Source organism: Geotrypetes seraphini, chromosome 4 (assembly GCF_902459505.1).
Source record: "Geotrypetes seraphini chromosome 4, aGeoSer1.1, whole genome shotgun sequence".
NCBI lineage: Eukaryota > Metazoa > Chordata > Amphibia > Gymnophiona > Dermophiidae > Geotrypetes > Geotrypetes seraphini.
In genome coordinates this window covers 98,385,772-98,412,173 of record NC_047087.1, presented here as the reverse complement: position 1 = coordinate 98,412,173, position 26,402 = coordinate 98,385,772, and the positions used below count along the sequence as shown (strand labels likewise).

The 26,402-nt window shown below is 42.9% G+C and overlaps 1 protein-coding gene across 1 annotated transcript in view; it reads left to right on the top strand.

The window, feature by feature from the left end:
• Nucleotides 1–24,529, top strand: part of CD101 (CD101 molecule) — a 79,235-nt gene extending 54,706 nt beyond the window's left edge. Inside the window, exons 7-9 of the mRNA XM_033943306.1 lie at nucleotides 11,663–12,076; nucleotides 14,907–15,317; nucleotides 20,795–24,529. Coding sequence (XP_033799197.1) covers nucleotides 11,663–12,076; nucleotides 14,907–15,317; nucleotides 20,795–21,072 — 1,103 coding nt within the window. The 3' untranslated portion in view covers nucleotides 21,073–24,529. The remainder of the gene's footprint in view (nucleotides 1–11,662; nucleotides 12,077–14,906; nucleotides 15,318–20,794) is intronic.
• Nucleotides 24,530–26,402: the final 1,873 nt, after the last annotated feature.

Sequence of the window (26,402 nt, the reverse complement as noted above, 5' to 3'; positions counted from 1 at the left end):
AAGGCCAGGAAGCCAGGCCGGGTCAGCTAGATACAGTAGCATGGTAAATGGCTGAAGATTAAGACTCAAGGAAACACAAAACTTGTGAAAAGCTATGTCACTCAAAATAATCTCAGCAATATGTTTACTGCATTCAAAAATATAAAATATTGTAAAAATAGGGAGGGCCCTCAGAACATTTTATTCCCCACCAAGCAGCTATATATAAGAAGCTCTCTTTCATCGGGCAGCTTCCCTAATGTACATGAGCGAAATAAATGGCGCCCTTCATGTAATATAAAAATTAAATCACTACTAGAACATTATGCAGTCCACTTGTCCAAAACCAACTAAAGCAGTATATAGAAACATTTAAAGGTATTTCAAAGATATTTCAAAACAATGTAAATATACTTATCTGGAGCCCAATACACTTCTCCCTCCGTATTCGCGATATCGATTATTCACGGTTTTTAGCTTGCTGGCTTCTCCCACCAAATTACATCAGCTTGCATAGAGAAATCGCCGATTCCAAGCGTTTACAGAGAAAACGCCAATTCCCAGTAATCTCTTAACCGTGTTTTGCCTCTCCTTCAGGAACAGGACAGGTCTCCCACCATGTTATTCGCGGTTTCACCATATTCACGATAGTTTTTAATAGAAAACAGCGAATAACATATGAAAGTTATTCGCAATTTTTCTGTATTTGCGGTTCTGTTAATCCCCTATCACAGCAAATACGGAGGGAAAAGTATAAAGAGTGGCTCCCCTGAGACACCACATGGGCATTCACCTGAGCAATACCAGCTTCTTATAAATAGCCGCTTGGTGAGGAATAAAATGTTCTGAGGGCCCTTATTTTCACAATATTTTATAATTTTATATTTTTGAATATAGCACACATTGGTGAGATTATTTTGAGTGAAGTTGATATTCACTGGTTTTGTGTTAACTTGAGTGTTATATTAACAGTGGTTTTTAGATTTATCTGTGAGAAGATTAAGACCAGCATGGTGGCTAGGATGGTACCCTTCCCCCCCACCCGGTGACTTTGTTTATAACAGTAACTGCCATTTCCTGTAGGTTATGTCCCCTCTATGTCCAACAAAAGATTGCCTACAGGGAGCAGCAGTTACCAGCCTAAATGAAGGCACAGAGGAGGTAAGGTACAGAGCAGCAGGAGACAGTGTGTAATGTCACATGACCAAAGTTGTGGAGGGGAGCGGGGTTGAAGTCCTGCCACCTAGTGAGATAATGATGGTGAATGAACTGGAAATGGTGAGTACAGGCTTTATTGCTAATGAAGGAGACAGCCATGTTGGGGAACCTGAGAGTCACAGATGTATTTCACTGGAGTGGTAAACCTGAAGCCCAAAAACAGAGGGCTTGTGCTGAGCCTCCCCACTTCACTGCAAGATGTTCTGGCTAGAAGGGGGTGAGAACAGAGTCCCAGGGAACAGATGACACAGCTGTGGTAATGAGGGGTCTGGGTAACAGTGCATAGTAGTACGGTGAGAGAGGGTAGAGAGAAATGATGAAGGACAGGGTTGGTGCATAAATCATGTAAGCCCTCCATTTTTATAGAAACATGATGGCAGATAAAGGCCAAATGGCCCATCTAGTCTGCTCATCCACAGTAACCATTATTTCTTTCTCTCTCCGAGAGATCCCACATGCCTATCCCAGGCCCTTTTGAATTCAGTCTTCACCACCTCTTCTGGGAGACTGTTCCACGTATCTACTACCCTTTCCGTAAAAAGTATTTCCTTAGATTACTCCAGAGCCTGTCACCTCTTAACTTCATCATATGCCTTCTCATTGCAGAGTTTCCTTTCAAATGAAAGAGACTAGACTCATGCGCATTTACAATATGTAGGTATTTAAACGTCTCTATCATATCTCCCCTCTCCCGCCTTTCCTCCAAAGTATAAAGATTCAGATCTTTAAGAATGTCCCCATACGCCTTATGATGAAGGTCACATACCATTTTAGTAACCTTCCTCTGGACCGACTCCATCCTTTTTATATCTTTTGGAAGGTGCGGCCTCCAGAATTGTACACAATATTCTAAATGAGGATTCACCAAAGTCTTATATAGGGGCATCAATACCTCCTTTTTCCTACTGGCCATACTCTCCCTATGCATCCTAGCATCCTTTTAGCTTTCGCTGTCACCTTTTCAACCTGTTTGGCCACCTTAAGATCATCACATACAATTACACCAAAGTCCCGTTTTTCTGTCGGGCACATAAATTCTTCACCTTTTTCAATAGGTTACATATTACCTCACCCAGGATGTCACTCTAAGTTCTGTCTTTAAAAGAGCGTAACCAGAGATATGAAATAGGATAGCCTTCCCCATGGATTACCATGTGTCATGGTTTTTAGCCTCTTGGATTGGCTGCAATGCATTTTTTTAAACTAGGAATTACTATTCATTTTGTTTCTCTTTGTTAGGTTAATAACATTTCTCTCCTGATATTGTTGAAAGTGATTTGTATTTTTTGTCTCTAGGGAGTTAGTTTACAGTTCTCTGCAATTTAAAACAATTTTAGAAAAAGATTTACCTGACTTGGCTTCTACCCAAGCAGTTAGCTATTTTTCTTATAAAGACTCTTGGAGAGTTAAATATATTGGTTGCTGCTGAATTCTGAGAGATTACAGATTGGCTGGCCTGGAACTTCCTCTCCGACGTCAGAATTGACGTCGGGAAGAAGGCTTCTGGATGGCAAGAAGCAGCGGCTGCGGTGGATTCTGGGGGGGGGGTTGAATTGGCGCTGGAGGGAGGCAGGCTTTAGTGCAGCAGGGAGGGAGGTAGGAAGGCAGGCTTTGGCACGGCAAGGAGGTAGGCAAGTAGAGGGAGGGGATGGGACAAAGGCTGGAAAGCAGTGAGGGGGATATAGGAAGGAGGCACTGGGGGCACTAAGGACATAGGAAGGAGACACTAAGGACATACGAAGGAGGCACTGGGGGCACTAAGGACATAGGAAGGAGGCACTGGGGGCACTAAGGACACAGGAGGGGGCACTAAGGACATAGGAAGGAGGCACTGGGGGCACTAAGGACATAGGAAGGAAGGAGGGAGGGAATAGAAAGGGACAATTGTTGGGCCTGAGTGCAGAAAGAAATGAAAAACGATGCACAGTCAGAAGGAAACGCAACCAGAGACTCATGAAATCACTAGACAGCAAAGGTAGGAAAAATGATTTTATTTTCAATTTAGTGATCAAAATGTGTCAGTTTTGAGAATTTATATCTGCTGTCTATATTTTGCACTATATTTGTCTATTTTTCTATAGTTACTGAGGTGACATTGCATATTTTAAAGTCATCTGCCTTGACATCTTTGAAAACCCCCCAAATATAAATGATAATTAACATTTTCTCTGCGTATAGTGTGCTTTGTGGGGTTTTTTTAATTATATGGTTACCATTATGAATTAATAAGATATTATATGTACATGAAAAATGAATGGAAGAAATTGGGGGCGGGATTGGGTGCAGGGCTAGGGTGGGATTGGGGGTGAGACTGACAATTAATAGATGTCCCGTTTTGATGAAAAAAATAAATGGTCACATTAGGCATGACAACTTCTGTGAAAATTCACTGACCAGGTCCAAATTGAATAGGAGATGGGGGGAAGCAGAGCAAGGACCCGCCACTGACCCTATTGAAAATGATCGTGATCTGATAAATGCGAAATCATTTTTGAGTCAAAAAAGAAAAGCCCTAGAAAATTTCTTGCTTTAAATCTAGTCTCATAGGGACAACAAAATCAAAGCAAAAAATGAGCAGAATTAAATGAGGAAGACCAAAAAGGGAATTAAAAGGAAGATGAAAATCATATAAAGGTAAATTTTCAAAGAGTTGCTGAGTAGCCATGGTGACTAGCTGTATTTGGCCATCCAGCTTTAGAGTAATTTACAGCCACAGCTTAGCTGACTAGGCTGAAAATTATCCTGAGTCAACTAAATGTGCTGTATTTTAACTGGCAATCTAATGGCTGAGTAGCTTACTGAAAATTACTCCTGTCTTGAATGAATTACAAGACCCCCTTCCTTCCCAACCCAAACACCTTGATATTAAAATATCTCTCCTTCCTTCCCAGTACAACATAGATGCCAATTCTGTGGGTGCTGAGCCCCCCCCCCCCCCCCACACACACACACACACTTTTTTTTTTAAGTTGGTACCTATAAGCCATGACCCATCCATCCTTATTGCTGTATATGATCTAATAAAAGCATTGCCTGAGTTTAAAAAGCTCTTCCCGATCCCCTGTCATGATTCCTCCTGCTTGATGTAATAAAAATCTAGTGCCAGACAATATCCTTAATTCTCCATTTCTCCCTCCTAATGTAATCTCGTAAAAAAAATTGTCCCTCAATCCTCTTTTCTATCCCTGACAACCTTGCAAACAATCCTAATGCTTGTTGCAGGTTTCTGGGTCTTGCTGCGTCTTTGTCAGGTAGAAACTGACGTTTCAGCCATCATGCTGTGGCTTTCTTCAGAGTATGCTCTGAAGTAGAAAGTTGCGCGGGGACAGAAATCCCACCCATCCCCGCCAGGATCCTCTCCGTCCCCATCAGGATCCTCTCCGTCCCCACCCATCCCCGCAAGGAATTACCTCCATCCCCGCCCGTCCCCATAAAAAACAGCAATTATTTCTGACAGGATCATCAATTCCACAGTTTCTTTTGTGTTTGTGCTGCTGTTTTTCTTGTAGAATCTCTTTGGTGAAACCCCTTTTTTGTTTTCTGTTCAGGTAATTAAGTTATAAACCCCCTCTTTTACTAAGGCTGACGTGTCCATTATATTATATGGATGAACCCTGCTTCCAAAGCCTTCCATCCCCGTGGGAGTCCCATTGGCTAGAGAGGGGTCCCCATGGGAGTCCCGTGGGCCAGAGGGGGGCCCCCGTGGGTTAGGGGTGGATTCCCGCAGCACCCCCGTGGGACCCACAGGATTCCCGCAATCTCCGTTCCCGTGCAGCCTTCTACTCTGAACTCTGCAGTGTGACTTTGAAATAGTGGGTTCATTTACCTGATTGGGAATAGGGCAGTCCACCAATTTCAATTTTGGTGGGAAAGTCAGTCGGTCAGAAATTTGAATTTTTGTTGTGAAATCCATAGAATGGAAAAGTCTCAGGTAGGTTTAAAGATGTTCTCCCCGTGGAGCTGGGTTAGATGTTCTCTCAGGGTTTCCGCAGCTGGGATTGTGCTTGTTGCAGGGTTCCGGGTCTCGCTCGTCTGTCAGGTAGAAACCGACGTTTCAGCCATCATGCTGTGGCTTTCTTCAGGGTATGCTCTGAAGTCTGCAGTGTGACTGCCCCCCTCCCCCCTTACTACACCACTGGTGATAATGCCTCTGTGTAAGTCTCTGGCGAGACCTCGTTTAGAATACTGTGCACAATTCTACAGACCACACCTTCAAAAAGATATAAACAGGAAGGAGGTTCAGAGTGTGGTTACTCAAATGGTCAATAGTCTTCTTTGTTAAGCATATGGAGACAGACTTAAAGATCTCTGGAAGAAATCTGGGAGAGGGGAAATAAGTAAAAGACTTTTAAATATCTTTGTGGCATAAATTCACAGGAGGTGAGCTTCTTTAAATTTAAGGGAAACAGCATGGAACAGGTACAGAGGATCTCTAAGGGAAAGGAAAAGGATTGTAGAGATTAGAAATTTATATGACTTTACAGACTGGATAGGTTATATGGAGAGCAATTCTACAACTTGGCACCAAGATGTACAGCCACAGTGGGCCATGCTTAGTGCCAATTCTATAATCTAATCTAATCTTCTATTTGTTTATCACTCATACCTATACAGGCTCAAGGCGAGTGTAAAGAGAGGCAAGAGGGGAGAGAAATAGGAGGGAGAGAGGGGAGGTGAATAGGTAGAAGGGAGAGGAAGGGGAGAGAAAAGAGGGGAGAGTGGAGGAAGGGGAAAGGAAGAGAGGAGAGGGGAGGATAAAGGAGATTAAGTATCGAACAGATGGGTTTTCAGTTTTCTTTAGAAGATGATGTGCAAAGGTTCAGTTCTGGTCCTTTCTGTAAGGCCATTCCAAGTTTTTACTCCTAGAAAGGTAAGCATGGAGTGGAAACTCGTTTATAGTGAAGATCTTTAGTGGATGGGAGATTTAGTAGCATCCGGTTGAGGGTTCTGCGAGAAGTAGACCATGCTATTGAGAAGAGCTGGATGAGTGGGGCCACAGAGTTTTCATAAAGTATGCGGTGAATGATGCAAGATATTTTGAATGTTCGTGATGGGATGGGTAGCCAGTGCATTTGTTTGATGAACGTTGTGACTGAGTCATATTTTCTCAGGTTGAAGATAATGTCTTTAGGGTACACAAAGCTGCTTTGGCATACCAAAATTTAGGTGCACCCACTGATTACACTGGACAACAAAGTTTTTGCTTCTTTAAGACTTTCAGGTGTATCTTACAGATTTTTGGCTGCTGATCAAGAAAATCACGTTTAAAATTGCGTATCACGTACCAATTTTTTAAATCAGTTTTTTCAGTTATTATAACAAATAACAACTTCAGGTAATTACAAAAAAAGGTACAAAATAAAAATAACAACCTTAAAAGTATATATCAAGTCCACATTATTAGGGCTGATTATCTCCTGGTGTCCCACAATTAAAAAGAAAAATCACGTACCATTTTAACAAAAAAAGTGCATTTTTACAATTTCTTGTTATACTTTCAGGCTAATGCAATTAATAATAAATAAGTGGCGCCAAGATTAAGGAAGGCATTTTTGTCGATCTACAGATCAGACACGTCATCAATGACAAGAGATTTGAAGATCTGTTAGTCGGGCCAGAGAAAATCATCTGTAAAGCATTCAAGGATGATGAAAATTTTCTTGACAGTTACAGAGCATCAAACGATATTCAACTGGTTGACAAACTTCTTAGAGCATACAAAACCATGAAGTGCAACATGGCACTGAAGATGCACTTTCTGCATTCACACTTGGACTTCTTCCCTGCAAATCTTGGTGTAGTCGGTGACGAACATGGCGAAAGGTTTCACCAGGACATTGCCACTATAGAAAAAAGATATCAGGACAATTGGAATCCATCAATGCTGGCGGATTATTGTTGGACACTGCAACGAGATGCACTGGACACTGAGTACAAACGAAAATCAGTAGGAAAATACTTTTAGCCACGACGAACTATCACAGCATATCAGAAACTTTGTGCATTAAAACACGTTATAGTCAATTAAAAAAACCGTTGTGTTTCTCAAAATTCCTACATGATGCAGTCAGTGGGAAATTATATTTGTGTTTATTTTGAAGGGGTCTATCATAATCAATTTGTTTTAAGGAAGCAAAACATTTGGAAACATTTGTTGTCCAGTGTTAACAAGTCAGTTGCTGGCATATGTTGGCATGCACCATACAACACCCATAGCTGATAGTATTCTGTACACATCAGTTGGTGGCATGCCCATACTCTACATGTACGCCTCTCTCGTAGTTACGTGCTAAGTGACTTTGGCACATATTCTATAGAATAGCGCCTACAGCTTGTGTACATAACTGTCAATTATTGGTGCCTCTGATGCAGTTAAGTGCTGTTATCCTATAACATACCTGTACACTTGACAGTTATAGAATGAGGGTGATGGCCTTTATCTTCTATTATTTTCTCTGTTTCTGTGTTTGACACAAAATATACAGTATACGGCCCTGTGTTGTCATTAGCTTAGTGGTGTTATGGCATGAATATTTGTTTTAAACAGCTGGGAGCTAAAGAACAAAGTCTGTAATACTGAAAAATAATAATTTTCAAAATTACAAATTTTCTGACAGAAACTTAAGGAAGAGCGGAAGTTCTTCAGCTGGCAGTTTCCCAGATTTTCCTCAGAGGACAGAGTTAGGAAAGATCTTCCTTATATCTGCAGCCTCTCAGTAAATCATTTCTAGACGGAGCTCTATCAAGAGCTTTATGTTCGGCAAAGAGATTTTTGTGCTGTAGACGCAGAATGGGAAAGAGTCCTTAATGTACTGTCTGAGAGTGAAGGCCTTCCATACATTGGCTGCTAGAAACTACAGCTGAAGGCAGCAAGTGTTCCATTACTGTGCTCAAGCATCAGTAGGAGCTGGAAGTCATTTTCAGAGGACCCTTGTGATTTCTGGAACATTCTGCATTCAAATCATTGATGGGATTTTGTCTTTTATAAGACTCTTCAAAGGAATGCCCTCTTTATGGAGCACTTACCATTCAGCCACTTCAAGCCTTGTTCTTAGTAAGAGAAACATTCTGTGTTATCTTTATTGCAAAATATACAGGTGCAGAAGTCGCCAATGAGAATTCAAAGACCTACAGGAAAGGCAGTGTTGGTTTAGAATTTTTGAAGAGCTAGTCCCACTGTTATGGTACCCTCCCCCTCCTCCTACTGCTGTTCCCTAGTTTTAGAATCAAAGTCTAATTCTACAGCCCCTCAGGAAGATTCCAACCTCACCTAGGGGTCCTTTTACTAGGCTGACTTTCTCTATTAGATTTTTTTTTTTGGGGGGGGGGGCATGCACTGTTAGCATTAGTGCTGTGTGTGGCCATTTTAAAAAAAGTGCTGAAAGCACATATTACTCCCTGTTTAGCAGGTAGCAATTGCTCCCATGTTAAGTCTGAATTATTCAGTTAGCATGCACTAATGCTAGCCCATTACCTGACTAGCACACCCAACACCCATTCTCCACCTCTGACATACCTTTCTCTCCCAAAATGAAAAAAAAAATTACTGCACGATTAATAAGCACATATGTCAAACATAATTTGGAATGCTGTAGCACATCCTGCGTTAGGCCATTTTTCATGCATTAGGTGTGTGATAACGCCTAACGCTACTTAGGAAAAAGGCCTCCAAGAAATAACGGTTGATATTTCAAATCATGTATGTTGTCAACACCGGGTGATGACCACATACTGTATTTTTCGCTCCATAAGACGCACTTTTTTTCCACCCAGAAGTGGGTGAAAATCTCAATGTGTCTTATGGAGCGAAGGTACAAATGTTAAACCCCCCTGCACCGTTTTAAAACTCATCGCAGCACCTTTAAAAACATCCACCCATCAACTCGCCCGCCATCGCTGCCCCTTTAAAAACACCCACCTGCCCGCCTACGCCATTGGCGTACCTGGTGGTCCAGTGTGTATCCCTCCCTTGCTAGCGGCACACAGTTCAGGAGCACGGATGTTGGGAGCAAGATTCCGCACTCCCGCTTGGGCCTGCACTGCTTTCTGAATGGCCGGCATCAGTTCTAGAACCACATAGCAGAGATCCTTTGTTGTATTTTTTCATAGAGACCTATTTTTGGTTGAGAGATTTGAAAGCTTCCAAGAAGATTCTCTGAAGCAGTAATTCTATGCGAAATGCATCAGAACCTGGCAGCCAGTTAAGTGCTGTTTATGTATCAAATTTAAATATATAAGACCATATACAAGCAGAATTTTTTTTCTTTATTTATCAGATTTGTAATTATTATACAAGTAATACACTTGTTAAAGAAAAACAGAAATAATGCATTGTACATAAGAAATTACAATTGAAAGAATACCAATTTTCTCTTTCTTAGACCACCATTAGTGGAGGAGTTCCAATTTACCCATGGAGGGGATTCCTTAAAGCAAAATACAAAATTAAGAAAGCGGTATACGATTAACAATTAACTAACCCATATATCATACTTCCAGTTATGCTTATAAATCACTAGAAATCTTTTTTAAGGTCTAGAAAGGCACGTAATTGTGAAGGCACAAAAAAGGTGTACTTAACCTCCAGATATCGAATCAAACATTTACATGGGTATGCAAATAAGAAAGAAGCGCCTAATTATTTTGCTTTATCTCGCATAACAAGAAATTCTTTCCTACGATCTTGTGTAGTTTTTGAGACATCTGGATAAATCCAAATCCTTTCCCCAGCAAATGTCACTAAAGAATTACAGAAGTTTAGTTTCATCACTGAATTCAAGTCTTGTTCAAATACAAAAAATAATAATAATGTTGCCCTTTCTTTTACTTCAGAAAGGGAGTCTTCCAAAATAGCTGATAGTTCACCTTTTTCAATTTTTTCCTGCAAGACATTTCTTTCCTATACCAAATTTCCTTCCTCACCCGCCTTAGAGGAAAAGGTTGGAATGTAATAAACCTTATTTAATGGTGGAATTGACTGCTGGGAAACTTAAGTACATCCATTAAATATTTTTTGAAGAAATCATACAAATTTAAAGATGGTAACTTAGGGAAATTCAGTACTCGAATATTTAGTCTTCTATTATAATTTTCAATGAATATATTTCGATGAATCATAATCTTATCCTTAATCAAGGTCGTTGTTGTGTCTTTTTAAACTTTTGTATCAGCATTAACCTGCAGCATTTGTTCTGTGGACTCCTGTTTGGATTTCTCAAAGTGTTTTGAAAGATTGTCAAGTTTAACAGATAAGTTAAGTACCTCTTGAGTCGATTTAGTCATTGTTTCATCCAGCCTTTTCAAGACCTGCCAAATATTTTCTAGGGTCACAACCGGAAGAGTTGATGATTGCGATATCCTCGCTGCTACTCCAGGACTTGTTTCCTCAGCGAACATTCCCTCGGGCGTACTTCCCTCCCGGCTTGAGCCCAGTCCTGCGACTTCTGTCCCTGGGCTCACCACCGGTAGAACCCGTGTGATTGCCGGACATGATGGGGCACTGAAATCTGGAGGGGACAGAGATAGTTCATGTCCCAGAAGACTGGGCGCTCCATCGTCCAATCCTGTTGCATGACCCTCTTCTCTCGGTAAAGAGTTAGTGAGTTGGGTCAGATACCGCTCCAAAGATTGCTGAACCGGTGTTGAGCTCATAGACTGGGAGGGAACCAGTTTCAGAGCTCCTTTCTGTTTAGTGTGAGGCATTTTTCAGAGGAAAAATCGAAGTTTGCCGGCTCAGTGGAGACAGGTAAGAGACGCCAACTCTATCGTGCCGCCATCTTGGATCGCCACCCCAGGACAAGCAGAATTTTCTATGTGTATACTGTCAAGCAAGTGCAATGATTGAGAAGAGAGACAGTTTATGGAGACAGTTTATGGTGGGTGTAGCCCATACAAGGTCTCAATGTTCAAGATCTCTGAGCACTGAAAAAGCATCTGTTGAGAATTCTATATCAGTTCAAAAAGGTGTTGTTTGGTGACCTTCTAAATTGCGCCATTTTGAGAATCTGGGCCTATGTGCCAATAGAGCACACTTCTCTTAAACAATGCGCACTCCTTCCCAATAGTGCACATGTGTTAATGATCTGCACGTATTGCACATGCTTGATTAGATGTTCTAAAAACAAACAAAAAAACCTGAGAAAAATATGACACAAAAATGTTTTGGCTGTTCATCCCTAATATGAGGTTGAATTTTGTGGAATTCTGCCAAATTCTGCAGGATTCCCTGAAGTTCCACTAGATTTTGTAAAACCTGGAGGTATGTAGATTTTTTTTCCTCAAGATTACTTATAGGGAGAATTTCATAACTTTTAGAGACCTTTTGCACTTTCTGTTCAACTGCTGGTGTGCATACATCCACATATTTCATCAGCTTTGCTTGCGTCTGAAAAACCACTCCCACCTTGTTTCTTCTCTGTGAATTAATAATGTGGGTAACTATCTCTTGTCTTTATCCCTGATACAGAGAGCAGTCTACAAGTGAGCACAGAGAATAAGCACCTGGAGGTGAGTTCAGATGATTCTGCAGCAGAGATCAAATGTGAACTTCTGGCTGTGCCTGAGCAAGACCGTCAGCTTGCTGTTACCTGGTATATGCTGTCACCTTTGGAACCTGGGCACACACTGAAAATCCTCAGCACCAGTTACGATAATGTGGTGACCTATGGGGGAAAGTTCACCTCTCCAGAGTTGAGAGCAAAGTATCAAAGTGAGAGGGTCTCCCGAACACTGTACCAGCTGAGGATATTGCAGATGGACCTCAGTGACCATGGGACATATCACTGTACTTTGGATGAGTGGATGTGGTCGGAGGAGGATGACTGGCACAGACTGAGAACGAAGGTGTCCGGCAATACCACCATAGAGTTTAAGTCCTCAGGTAAAAAATCTATCTGCTGGAAGGCTGACTTATTTTTAATATGCTGATAAGAGATGCAGTGGCATAGCGAGGTGAGAGGCACCCTGGGCAGTGGCAGCCCTCCCCGGTGTCAGGTCAAAAGTGCACCGGGACAAAGGTGCGCCCAGACAATTGAGCGCAGCGAGGAGGCGCGCGCCGCTCAAAATTAATGTTTTCAGGGCTCCAACGGAGGGGCGTGGGGGGGAACCTCCCCACACACTTTACTCAATAGACATCGCGCCGCGTTGGGGGGGCGTGGGGGGTTGTAACCCCTCACATTTTACTGAAAACTTCACTTTTTCCCTGTTTTTAGGGAAAAAGTTAAGTTTACAGTAAAATGTGGAGGGTTACAACCCCCCAAACCCCCCCATAACGCTGGTGCGTTGTCTATTAAGTAAAGTGGGGGGGTTCCCCAACAAAAACCCCCGTCGGAGCCCCTAAAAACTGTAATTTTGAGCGGCGCGCACCTCCGCGCTGCACTCAATTGTCTGGGCGCACCTTTGTCTTTCGCGCCGTTGTCTATGAACCGCCCTCCCCTGCTCCCCCCTGCCATGTGCGACCCCCCCCCCCCTTCCCTACCCCCTTCCCTCTATTTTTTTCACCACTGTGAGCAACAAGAACTTCAACGTGACCCCACCAGCTCTCTCTCTGACGTCACTTCCTATGATGTCAGCGGAAGAGATGACGCAGTTGCGAGGAGCACGTTGATGTTGTTGCTCACGGTGGTGAACTAGAGGTACAGGGGGAGGAAAGGGGGACACGCACATGGCGAGGGGAGGCTTGGGAAGAGGCGGGGGGGTGGAGAGGAGGGTGCCCAGGGCGTACTGCCCCCCAACCCCTCTTATTACACCAGCGAAGAGATGCCTCAATTTTTCAAGTGAAAGAAGTGCAGTGTGAGGACAAGTGATGCAGTCCTATCTTTATAAGAGTATCTGACATGTGAGAACTTGGTATCTAATGGTGTGGCATCACAGTTGTCTTTTATAACTGATACGAATAGCTCTTTACTGGAGTTCAATGCCACAGAATCCCTCATCATAACATTCCTAGGACCTAAAAAGCAACTTATTGAGCTAGCATGAAAAAAAGCACACAGAAAACTGAAACTTGAATAGTTTATCTGCTTTCCACTCTTCCTTTCAAAGTAAAGGACATGTTTCATGCTGCAAAATCAGGATAAATATACAAGACCTGCTTCACAGACGTTGCACAGAGCATGGGCACAGCACAGATCAGTGAACACAATGCCTAAGAGGGGTTGAAGGTAGTGGTGGGGAAGGGGAGGGCGGTTCGCCCCGGGCGCCGTCTTGGTGAGAGCGCAGGCACCCCTGTCCTCTACTGCCGTGTATGTGCGCTGTTTCTCTTCCCTCATACCTCTGTAATGTTCCTGGCGCAAGTAGCAACCCCCAACCTGCTGTTGTGCCAGCATCAGCTCTTCCTCTGATGTCATTTCCTGGACCCGCGTCGAGGAAATGATAGCAGAGGAAGAGCAAACCCTGGCGTGCCAGGAATGTTACAGAGTGAAGGGAAGCGGCATGCGCATGGCAGGAGAGGGCAGTGAAGGAGCGTGTGGAGGTGGGGGGGGCAGAGGAGGACAGGGGAGGGGCGCCACCGCCCCGAGCACCTCTCATCCTTGCTGCACCACTGGTTGAAGGTCCTCAAACCAGGTTGCACAAGCAGAGCACTAGCTCACAAAAGCACTGCACAGGGCCCCAGATATGTTGCATGGATCACTAAAAAGAGTTGTGTAGTAAGGGAGGACGAGGAGGTGGACCACCCCAGGTGCTGTCTCGGTGGGGCGCTGTCACCGCTCCATACCCCCATACCTCTCTTGCGCCCTCCCTTCCCTCCTCCCCCCCTTACATCTTTAAAATCTTCGCCAATGCAAGCAACCATTCTAGCCTGTTGCTCACGTAGGTCTGACTACCTCTGAAATCACTTCTGGGTCACAGGGCCTGGAAGTGACATCAGAGGGAAAGCCAGCACGAGCGGTAAGTGGAGAAGCTGCTCGCCCTGACGAAGATTTAGAGGGATGGGGGTGGGAAGGGATGGTGTGAGTGTAGCATGGGGGCTTAGGAGTGGGGAGGTGGAGAGAAGGACACGGGGGGCCACAGAAGGAGCAGGGGGGAGCATAAAGGAGAGCTTGGGGGTCGTCATCTCCCCAGGTGCCGCCCATCCTGGCTACACTACTGATTTCTACTCATGTCCAGGGAACAATCTACAGCTCAGTACAGCAGACACCAGTATTATACATGACAACACTATAACAGCAGATAAGGACTGGAAGGCTCTGCTAGTTTGCCCCAGTTCATTCCTGCTCAATTCCATAACTCACGGTGGATTTCTGACTTTCTCTTCATTTCTTCCCAAATAGGGATTCCTTGCACTTAACCCAAGCTTTCTTGATTCCCTGCATTGAATTGCATTTGGGTCAAGGAATTTGAAGAGGGGAGTGGGGTGGAAGGGAAGCAGTGGTGAAACAGTCATATCTTTAGTCTCAAAGGCCATCTCTCATCTTGAAGAGACAAATGTGAAATTAATACTAGAACATTCAATATTTATTGTAAGTAAAAGCAAAACAGAAATAAAATCACCATGGGAAGTTAAAAAAATAGAGCACATTTATCAAATTGTTCTTTTTTCACACAGAGGGGCTGGGAAGAATTCCACGAGTCATGCTTAGTATGCTTTCCCCTGTTGTTTTGTTTTCTAAGCAAAGGAAATAGTCTGATCAAAGCTAGATCTGGATAGTCGAAAACCAGACAAGTCCAAGACAATCATTAACAGCAGTTCTTCTATTTCTTATTTTCAGCTGATAACTTGAATCTGAACACCACTGAACTAACTCTTGTACTACCAGAAAACCAAGGGCACTTTCTCCTGGCCTGTGACATTATCAGCAAGTCCAGCAACAGTTCCATCTTTTCTGTCAGCTGGTGGAAGAGATCAGCAGATGGCAAAGATCAACTTATCTTCAAAACTGATCCTAATTTGGTTTTCCAGTTCAAGAATATGAACAGTGAGGACAAACAGCTGGGCAAGCGGTTGAGATTTGAGAGACCATCAGAGATGAACTATCAGTTGATGATACAGGAGCCCAAGGTGTCTGACAGTGGCACCTATTTCTGCTTTGTGGAGGAATGGCTCATGAATCTTAGACAAGACCCCTACAAAAATGCTGAAAAACAATCTGGAAACATCACCATTATAATTCCACCAGCAGGTATAAAAACTAAAATAAAGAAACAAATACAGTAGTTTACTATAAATGAAACAGATGCAAATGTCAGATCTTAAGGGTGACTCAGGAGGTGACCACTTGATCTGGAGCCTTGTTTTTAAAGAAGGTCCTAATTAGACTCTAGCCCAGAATGATAATGAATGAGAGTGATTTCATTACCACAGCATAGTCTGTATAAAATAAGTGAGTCAGTCTTTTCTTAAGAGGTGGTTGTTTGCTTTCCCAAAACTAGCATCACAATTGACAGCAATTACTGTTCAAATTGGTATTCAAGCGGAAAGGCTAATATTTGAAGGAAAAACTCTGAACTCCGCTTGAGGTTGTGTCTCCATAGCACTGTTTCCTCTAAACTGAGCATGAGTTCTCCAACTGCATTGCTGCCAGTGTGGGGTTGAGAGGGGAGAGGTGGCGGTGCTTTAATATGTACTGTATTTTCAATTACTAGGGACAGGCAGGTTTCCTGGAGTCCTGCAGAGCTTACCTGTCTTTCACTATTGAAAATGTGATAGTGAAACAGTGCCCCCCACTGGCAGAATTGTAGGTGGAGGACTCTTACTCAGCTTAGAGGGAACAGTGCTCCATAGCAAGGCTGAGATTTTCTGATATTTTGTGGTCAATAGGGTCTTGCAGTATTATTGACTGTTGCATGAACCAGGTGAGGCACTGGCTCAAAGTACAAAAAACCTGACTCACTGGCTCAGCCTTCACAGTGAAGAGAATGGGGCTTATAATTTTTTTTTTTTTAACCACATTCAAAAAGTGGCCTACATCGGTACTTGGACGATCAAAAAGACAGATTGTCCAAGTACCGATAATCAAAGCTGGTTTTAGACATATTTAAAACCAGCTTAGGCCTTTACCCTGCCTTTGAATGCCTAGAGTGAAAAGAGGCATTTTTAGAGGAAGGGAAAGGGTGGGAGGTGGGCTGACCTAGACTTAGTCATACTGCAAGTATAACTAAAAGTCTAGGGAGAAGGCCCAGTCGGAGCTTATATGTTTTGACTTAGACCAAGTCAAAACAGGTATAAGTTCTGAATAGGGGCTGCTGAGCTGATTGCGGCTGCCGCAATCAGCTCAGTAGCCCTGTCAACCTGCCCCCCCTAAACGATTGCTGCAGGAGAGATGCCTAATCTCTCCTGCTGCGATTGCGATCACCCCCAAACTGCCGCAAACCGTGGTAGGAGAGATGCCAGAGTCGAACCCCTCTTCAAATACAGGCAGGAGGGAACCCAGGCCTTCCTGCCCACGGTACCCCCCCACAACCCCCCCGATCAACCCCCAAATGGCCCCCCACTACCCGGGTCCCCCCATCCCCGGGCCCCCCTAACCTCTGACATACACCCCAACTTACCTTAACGTTGGCCAGACGGGTCCCAAGCCCGGCAGGCCGGTAGGCCCACCATCCTCAGAATGGTGGGCCTAGGGCCTGATTCCAAGCAGAAACAGGCTTGCCAACCCATCCCATGTGCCTAAGGCCCCACCCATAGGAGGGGCCTTAGGCGCCTGGGCCAACCAAAATTGGCCCAGTTGCCTTAGGCCCCTCCTGTGGGTGGGGCCTTAGGCACATGGGATGGGTTGGCAAGCCTGTTTCTGCTGTCAGCCGTGAGTTCAATGTGAATGAATCCACAATCCAATCCATCTGGCAAAAATAGGAAGATATTTCTCAGTCTGTTTGTGAAGCTGAACCGAGAAGTTCCAAAACATCTGTGGTTCATGATCAATCAGTGAAAAAGATGGAGAAGTGGCTAAATTTGTGGATAATGCAAATGGTGAATGAGAAAAAAAGCACAGTGGACAGCATTGTTGTCAGGATGAAAGCCAAAAAGATTTACAAACACATTCACTCAGAGTCAGGAAAATATGAAACCCTTTTCTGCAAGTTCAGGTTGGCTAGCACATTTTTAAAAGCGATATGTGTTTAAAAAAAAAAAAAAAAAAAAGTAAGCCCTGGGTAGTCAAGTACAGCTGACAATGAAGCGGCTGAGGAATTTAAAACATGCCTGCTAAATGTAATTGAAGAAAAAGGATATGTGCCAGAGCAGGTCTTCAGTGTGGATGTTAAAGGCAGCCTGGGAAATGGACATATATAATGAAAATGGCAGCAATAGCCCCAGGATTCAAGGCATATAAAGATCGCATCGCCCTGCTACTGTGTGATTTCAAATGCAAGCCTCTTAGAGTATACAGAGCCCAAAATCCTTGCACACTTACAGGAAAGAACCTGAACTGCATGCCAATCCACTGGAGATGGCACCGCAAAGCTTGGATGATGTCTGCGTTATTCTGGGATAGGTTCAACAACGGGTTCTTTCCAAAAGTTGAACATTATCTCCACCATAAAAATCTTGCAGTTAAGGTATTGCTGATTTTGGATAATGCACCAGTATACTGTCAGGAAGCCTGGAAAATTCTTACCCTGACGATGAAGTTCTATTTATGCCTCAAGAGCCACTGCCTATGAGAACTGTATAGCAAGGCCTATGAAGCTTTAGATGCTGACCAGGAAACCACCATGTTTGATTACTGTACGACAGTGACAATATGCAATGTAATAGACTATGAAGGTATAGCCTGGGATGGCATCACACAGGCTACTTTGAACAATTGTTGGAAAAAAATTTGGCCAGACCGTGTAACAAACTTTGAGGGCTTTGAAAGTGTTGCACAAAACACGAATAGAAATGTGGAAACCATCATGTGCTGTGCTCAAAAAAATCAGCGGAGAAGACTTCGTGGACATGACATGTGAAGACGTGGAAGAAAGTTTAGAAGAGAGTGCCAAAGAGCCCAGAAATGATGACCTGGATGAGATGGTACAACAAGGCATCAGAGACAGTGATTGATAGAGAGGGGACAAATGTTTCAAAACTCATGCCTCTTATGTCAGCAAAAATAGCAGACAACACTGGAAAAACTGTTCAGTGATATGGAGGAATGTGAGCCCATGCTGAAGTGCAGTCTAAAATTCAAGCATCTGACAAGCTCTGCGTTTGCCTCCTACGCTGAGACACTTAAGGACTTGAGAAGGAAAGCCAAGCAGACAAGGCTGACAGTTTTTTAGTCAACAAGTCACAAGACTCACGCACCACAAGTTGATGTGACAGAAGTCGGCTTGCCAGCCTCAACTCATGTGCCAGAGGTTGATCAGGCTGAAATCAACCTACCTGTGCCAACATCTCCATCTTCTACAAGTACTGTCATTCTGGAGCTGCACACCTGTCCCTCTCCAGAGGTTGATGTCTCAGAAGTCGACCTGCTAGCCTTGATTCATGCACCAGAGGTTGATCAGGCTGAGGTTGACGTCTTTGTCTTCTACTGTCATTCTGGAGCTGCAAGCCTCTCCCTCTCCAGTGGTTGATCTGACAGAAGTTCACCTTCATTGATACAGTATATTGTACATCCGTATTTCTGTAAAGCTGGTTTTTGTCAAGCAATGTTTTTAAAATGGTAGTGTACCATCTCTTTATATATGTCTGTTTCCCAGTCTGCACTGTAGCATCCTACAATACCTCTGAGCTGTATTGTCCTAATGGTGAGCTCACTAAAGACCCCTTTTAGAACCCCCAATATCATGTCCCAGTATGACTAATGCACCAAAGCCTATTCAATTTCTATGGGCTTTGATGTATTTGTCACAGGAGAATCGCTACTATGATTTTGTAAAAAGGGCCCTATTTGCTTACGGTGGTTGTACAATAAGTACCGTACAGAACATTATTTATTTTCCAGCACCATTCTGTGCAATTATTTTGTTTAAGAATGTTACTTTTATAAACAGTAGTGCAAATAAAAAAAATAAGAACATAAGAATAGCCTTACTGGGTCAGACCAATGGTCCATCAAGCCCAGTAGCTCGTTCTCAAGGTGGCCAATCCAGGTCTCTAGTACCTGGCCAAAACCCAAAGAGTAGCAACGTTCCAGAATCTCAAAGCGTAACAAGATTCCGGAACCCCAAAGAGTAGCAACATTCCACATGGAATTCCCAAAGAGTAGCAACATTCCATGCAGTGGCTTCCCCTATGTCTTTCTCAATAACAGACTAAAGACTTTTCCTCTAGGAAATTGTCCAAACCTTTCTTAAAACCAGCTACTCTATCCGCTCTTATCACAATCTCTGGCAATGCGTTCCAGAGCTTAACTATTCTCTGAGTGAAAAATATTTCCTCCTATGACTGCAACATTCTAATTGTTCTATTATGGCTTTTGTCAAATGCTGTCCCATGCTGAAACCTAACCCTATTGTTCCTATGGGATCCATTATTCACTTTTGCTGGTTTAATGCTCCGACACTGCAGAAACCTCTGTTGAGCCCTTTATGCGGTTTTTAGGCGCAAAATGTATTGTCGGAACCTATCCTCTATTTTCTCACAGACAGTGTTTTGTTATTCATGATTTTGAAGTTTGCAAACTTTTTCGGGAATCATACCACTGCAAATAATGAGGATAGACTGAATTTCCTTTTTTTGTGTTAATATCTGGGACAATTTCAGCAGCTGAGCTTTGAGGAGAGCACTGTGACGAATATAAAGTGACCTGCTTTGACCGCACTAAAAAAGCAGGTAGAGCTGATGGGTGTGAGAGGGTTTAAGGCAAATTGGTGGGGACAGAGCAAAAGTTGGCTCAGAGCATGACAACTCCTTGAGCCAGCACTTTTGTGTTAAATCTAATTTGAGAATGCATAAAGGGCTTCTTCACCTTTCTAATATTCTCACTCTGTAAAGCCTAATACACTACCTTGGGTGACTCTTTTTATAAAGGCAGTTAATTAATCCAAATAAATAAATAATACAAGTTAAGTGGGTAATGTGAGACAGTGGGAGCTATTGATGAGCCTAAGGTCTCATGGATCGTTAGTGACCCAAGCAGAATGTCAACCCTGGATTCCCTGGTTCTGAGCTCATTTCTTTAACTATAAGGCTGCTTTCACCCCAAATTCTTACAAACAATTAAGTAAAAGCAGTTTAATTTATTAGTGATTAAACTTGCTTCTGCTGAGTCCATGTCTGTTTTGGTCAGGTTAGGAATTAGAGAATGACACAGTGACAAAATACATCACCGTTCCCGTCCCCGCGGATAACCGCGGGAAATAATCCCATGTCATTTTCTAGTGTCTATTTCAACCTCGGTCCTTCTACACCAGCATTCTTCAAAGCAAAGCTTGCGGGTCATTGGTTGTGCCCAATTATACTCTGATTCTTTCCTCTCTCCTTAAAGAATGACATGTAGATGGTTATCCGCGGGGACGGGAACGGTGATGAATTTTGTCACCGTGTCATTCTCTATTAGGAATCTTTTCAAGCCACATGTGGTCCTGTCACTGGAGGGGGTGGGGTCTCTGAAGTCCTTAGGAAGTAACAGAGGATGTTTATTGCATTTACATTTGGACTTTATGGCTAATCTTGCAGCATATGATTCCATATGTATCCATTATGTTTGATGCTGTGTTTTGTTTCTGGCAGAGTTATCAGTCCTCAGCCAAGTCTGCTCGTCACCATTACTCTTCAACTTCGTTTTGATCTGCCCCCTTCTGATCTTCCTTCTAATGAGCGCTGCGCTCATTTACGTATGCTTGAGGACAAGATGCAACAGTAAAGAAGAGATACATGCGAAGAACGGTGACTGTCTGAAGCTGGAAAACACAGATCCTGTCTACTCAGCCAAGAGTAGGTATGAAGATGAGGAGATGATGGAAGATGAGAAGATGAGAATGAGGACATTTAATTATGATTTAAACTAAACTAAACTAAACCTTAAGTTTATATACCGCATCATCTCCACGGATGTGGAGCTCGGCACGGTTTACAAGAACTTAAAATATAGGAAGAGAAGGAAAGAAAAGGTTTACATGAACTTATATATAGAAGAGAAGAGAAGATTTGTCCAATCAGTGCTTGTGAACTGTCCAAAGTGTGCCCAAAATAATGATAAAAGCCAGGATTCTTCTTCCTGCTAAGCTTAGAAACTCTCATAGTTATACCATCATGTCCTAGATGATCAGAGGAACAGTGTCCAAATTCAGTGGAGCAGACTAGACTTCAGCCATCTTAAGCAAGATAAGAAATGAGAAAGGAATAGTAACTTCCTTTAAACATCATCAGATTGGATGGCCTTTATCTGCTGTCATGTTTCTCAGTTTCTATCCAGAACACTGAAGTATTCACAATGGACAATATAATATAGAATAAGTCTGATCCCCATTGAAAGTGGGCAGGAGCAAGCTGAGGGGGAAAGGGGAATACATAATCAGAATCCAAGTACCATATAGGACAAGCCATGGGCTAGTTCAGATATTAATCTGGGTCATTTGGGACTGGCTTCTAGAAGCCCATGTTTTACCCAGCCTGGATAGTTTTGAGCTTCTTCACATATACGCATTCAAAGACGTGCATTTTCAATATTTTTGGAAGGTTTGCAGTGTGGTGAATATTCCAACCTAGAAAATCTGCATTTTTAAAAAAATTAACTCTGAGTCAGAACTGAACCATGTCAAAGTTGAGAACGATTAATTCGACTCAAAGTAGTCATAGATTTAAATCAGATAAAGGGGTAGCTCACCCGCACCTAGTTTTCAATAAGTAACATGCTTAAAAAGAGTCTTCTGTTTAACTCATGTTGGGACATGAATATTTTTCTCAGAGTGGATATGTTGCTCTCTCTACTCTTTAGCCTCTAGTCCAAACAGAACCTACTTCATCTTTGCTGCTGGCCAGGATGATGGGAGAGGCCTGTGTGCAGATGAGAAAGAAAATATGCGTAAGAAAGATTTACATGCACTGCCTCCTTCTGTATGTTGATCTATCATACGCATTTATTGTGGATATCCTGAAAACCTAAATGGTTAGGAGGGGCATAATCAAAACTTTGAAACGTCCAAAAACCAGCCTAAGTTGGCATTTGGATGTCCTAATAGCAGGATGTCCAAGTGCTGATAATCAAAACCAACTTTCTGGACATGCAGCAGCACGTCTAAGCTGCTGCACCTCCAGAGCTCAAAAGGGCGTGTTGGGAGGTGTGTTATAGGTGGGAATCAGGCAGATTTAAACCTGGACATACTGCAGCGATAATCAAAGCTTTCCTAGAGGGAACTTAGACACTGGCAGTTAGACCTGTTTTAGTTGTGTCTAAGTGCCCCAAAGCTGCCCAAACTGACCAGATGATCCCTCCTTACTTCCTCAGTGATCGACCCCCTCCCACCACCCAGAGATAGAGGGAAAAAAAACAGCAAATTGAGGGCTTGCCATCAGCTGATCAGGGCAGAGGAATTCCAATCAGCTGCACCAGTTTCGGGGATTCCTGCCAGCCCCCCTTACCAATTGTACTTCCCTCCACATTTTGCTTCCCTTTATTTTTTAATTTCCATTTCGATGTATTTAACAACTTTCCGCTCCCCTTGTTTCCCTTCCGTATCATGTACGTATATGTGTAAGTGCTTCCCTTATTTAACATAGCCATGCTTTTATTTTAAGTTTTCTTTAATTTTTATATTCTATTTTATTGTTAACCATATAGATACTTATATGATAAACGGTATATCAAAAATAAAAAAAAACTTGAAACTTGAGCCCTACACCCCTCCCCCTGACATCCCCCAACACTCCTGGACCCCCACATCACCTGATATCACCTGACATCATGGAACCCCCCCCACACACACACATCACCAGACACTCTTGTGCCTTCTACTGCAGAATTGGCCCTGATTGGCTCAAAATGGCGATTTTGAACCAATCAGGACTTAGGCCCCTCCCAGTTCATCCCAGAATGCTTTGGGAGGGGGAAGTCCCATCATTCACAGCACATGGCACTGTAGGCAGGAGGGAGTGGGCTTCCCTCCTGCCGATTTTGCAGTGGAAGGTATGGGGGTGTCTGATGGTATGGGGCTGTTTCATGATGTCAGGTGGTGTCGAGTGATGTGGGAGTGGGGTCCAGGAATATTGGTGGATGTCAGGGAGAGGGTTCTGCCAGCTGATCCTGACAGAAGGAATCCCCATCAGCTGAGCCAGCAGGAATCCCCGAAAGTGGCTCAGCTGATGGGAATTCCTCTGCCATGATCAGGCAAAGTAGGTAGGTATGTCTACAAAATTTGCTTTTCTATGTTTTTCATGGGGACGTTTTTATTTTTGAAAATAGCCAAAAAAGATAGACATCCTAAGTCATTTTAAAAAATAAAAGATAGACGTCTGGCAGCTTTGAAAATGGACATTTTTTCTTCCAGGTTTGTCTGGCCAAACCCCCAACTTATATATCCTATCAGAAATGCCCCTCTAGGTGTCCCCCCAGGGACTGGGATAAAAACCACTGTTCTAACAGCCATGTAGGTTAGTGCTATGGTTAAACACAGAATCAAAAATTACATTTTGCAGATGGCTGCGAATCATCTTACAGTTGATATCTATAAATCTCACGTCCATCATATTGTGGACTGCGAACAACTCAGCAGTCAAAAAAGTGGACCACTTTGACAGAAAATTTGAGTACCCGTGCTATAGGGGTAAAAGCCCCTGCCACTATATAATCAGTGTATTACAGAGCTTGGTTGTAACAGATCTGTGGTACATCTGATGCAGCTTACAGAATATATAGTGCTCTATGCTAAAATAAAGGAAAGAGTTTTGCTCAGACACGCCTTTATGAATGAATATGAGTAATGTGATAAAGACCCTTGGTTATATGGACTCAGCCAGCCTGGAGCCTGGAACTTGTGGAAAACCACCAGAGTAACATCATAAGACTTTCCTCTGGTTTCTTTAAACACAACAAAAGGGTGCAGGCCAATCATCTTCTGCAGTGTTATCAAATCATCAAAGACATTGCTGGTATCAAAATGATATAAAAGGGTACCTGCTGTGGCATCTGATCATCACTGGAACACTTCAGAGCGTCAGGTCTCCAGTAGCAGCTGAAGGTCCAAAGCAAGCACTGCCTGGGGCAAGGCAAATACCGGCTGTTCCAGTTATCCTCGAGAAGGAAGAGGCTTGCATCACCCACCCAAGTTACATAAGTCAAGACCTGTAATCACTATCCTGCCAGGGAGAACATAAGGGAGCAATTGCCATTGGGAGAGTGTATATTTAATTTCCACTGATATCTGGCTGGTGTTCATTCTAGCATTTCAAGAATTTTTATTCTAATTTTTGTGCTGTTAATTTTCATCCCTATGCTATCCTAAATAAATCCTTTTGTTATTTTTATTAGTTGCATCCTTGTAGTTTATGGGGGTATATCCCAAGGGAAGTAGAAGGTTAGCTAAATAAACATGTGGTTTAATTCCAGAGAGCTTCATAGTTATTATACATCTTTATCCTACCACTAATACCTAAAAACATTTCCTTCCAAACCTTGGGTCTTAATTAACTTAGGGGTCCTTTTACTAAGGCCTGCTAGCTGTTTTAGTGCGTGCTAAATGCTAACACATCCATTACATTCTATGGATGCATTAGCGCAGGGGTAGGGAACTCCGGTCCTCGAGAGCTGTATTCCAGTCGGGTATTCATGATTTCCCCAATGAATATGCTTTGAAAGTAGTGCATGCAAATAGATCTCATGCATATTCATTGGGGAAATCCTGAAAACCCGACTGGAATATGGCTCTCGAGGACCGGAGTTCCCTACCCCTGCTGGCTAATGCATCCATAGAATGTAATGGATGTGTTAGCATTTAGCACGCACTAAAACAGCTAGTGCTCCTTAGTAAAAGGATCCCTTAAAGAGCTGTCTGCCTCCTCCCTTCTGCATAAACCCAGTTCCAACAATCCTAGGGGCACATATCCCTATGCTGCTTCCAGGGCAATTGAACCCCTGAAAGAGCATGTTGTGCATGGTTGCCAATTGGATGAGCCGGTTCTGGGGTTACCCCACTGCATACAGGGACTTCTAGTCTTGCTTTTCTTATGTATTTATTTATTTATGACATTTCTAACCCGCTTAAACTAAAGCGGCTTTCAAAAACACATACATAATTATCAAGCAACACACAGCATATGTAGAAAACAACAGTCTAAAAATTCATTACAGCATTATTCCTTAATTAGGGAATGCAAAGACAAAATCAGAAGTAGAAGTCCTTGCATTCTTGTAATTGGGTAAACTGAGGACAGGATCAACCTTATTGAAAGAGTCTGGATCAAATTGCAAAGACTTTAGTGACACCCCAGTTCCAGGTGCCTCTGCCATCCTCAGACCTGCTTCTGTAGAACAGAAGGAAACAAAGCAACATCCTTCAGGCTTGCAATATCCCTAGGCAAAATGAAATGTTAAAAAAAAACAGCAAAATCCATGCCTTGCAAAGCAGTGATGTTCAATGTTGCACTTGCCTTAAAGGTCACCAGTCAATATATCACCTCTTTTGTAGGGGAGCTGGCCAAATCACTTTTGCCATGAAGTAAACAGTAACATTGCAGCCAGGCTGTGTCACATTCTTGGATATGACTGAAGAAGGGAACGAGGTTCTGCTCCTAGGGAAGAACAAAATAGTGAATCTCATACTACTCAGATGCTGGCAACTAGGACTAGTAGCAATTAGAGAGAACAAATCATCCGCGCACGTGCAGTTAAAAATAATCTTTTTCTGTTTCTAGAGATAATCCCTTTCAAAGGCAATCATTTTACTGTAATTTGTTTTAGGTGTCCATTAATTGCTTGCAAGTGAATGTTATTCATGCCAGAAACTGTTACCTTGATAATTGCTATTTATGACAGAAGAAATTATAATGTGCGGTGCATGTACCTGGAATGACTGCCTTGAGAATGTGATGCAGATTCCTTTGATTTATGATAAGGTTATTTAATATCGGTGGAACGAGGCCTCTGTTATATGGGGACAGTGCTAAGTGTGCTGAGAATAAGCAGGTTTGAAATAGTAAAATATATGGAATAACAATTAATTTTAAAATGTGCTAACACTTTCATAATCACATTTCTGTAGGCCTCATACCATGGGTTAGACCAGTGTATCACAAACTGTGCCTCCGGAGATTTCAGGTGTGCTGTGCCAGCTGACTGCCTACAGGACGTGCCACTTAACGATGAGATGATTTGATAATGTGTACTTTGCCGGTGGGAGTGTGC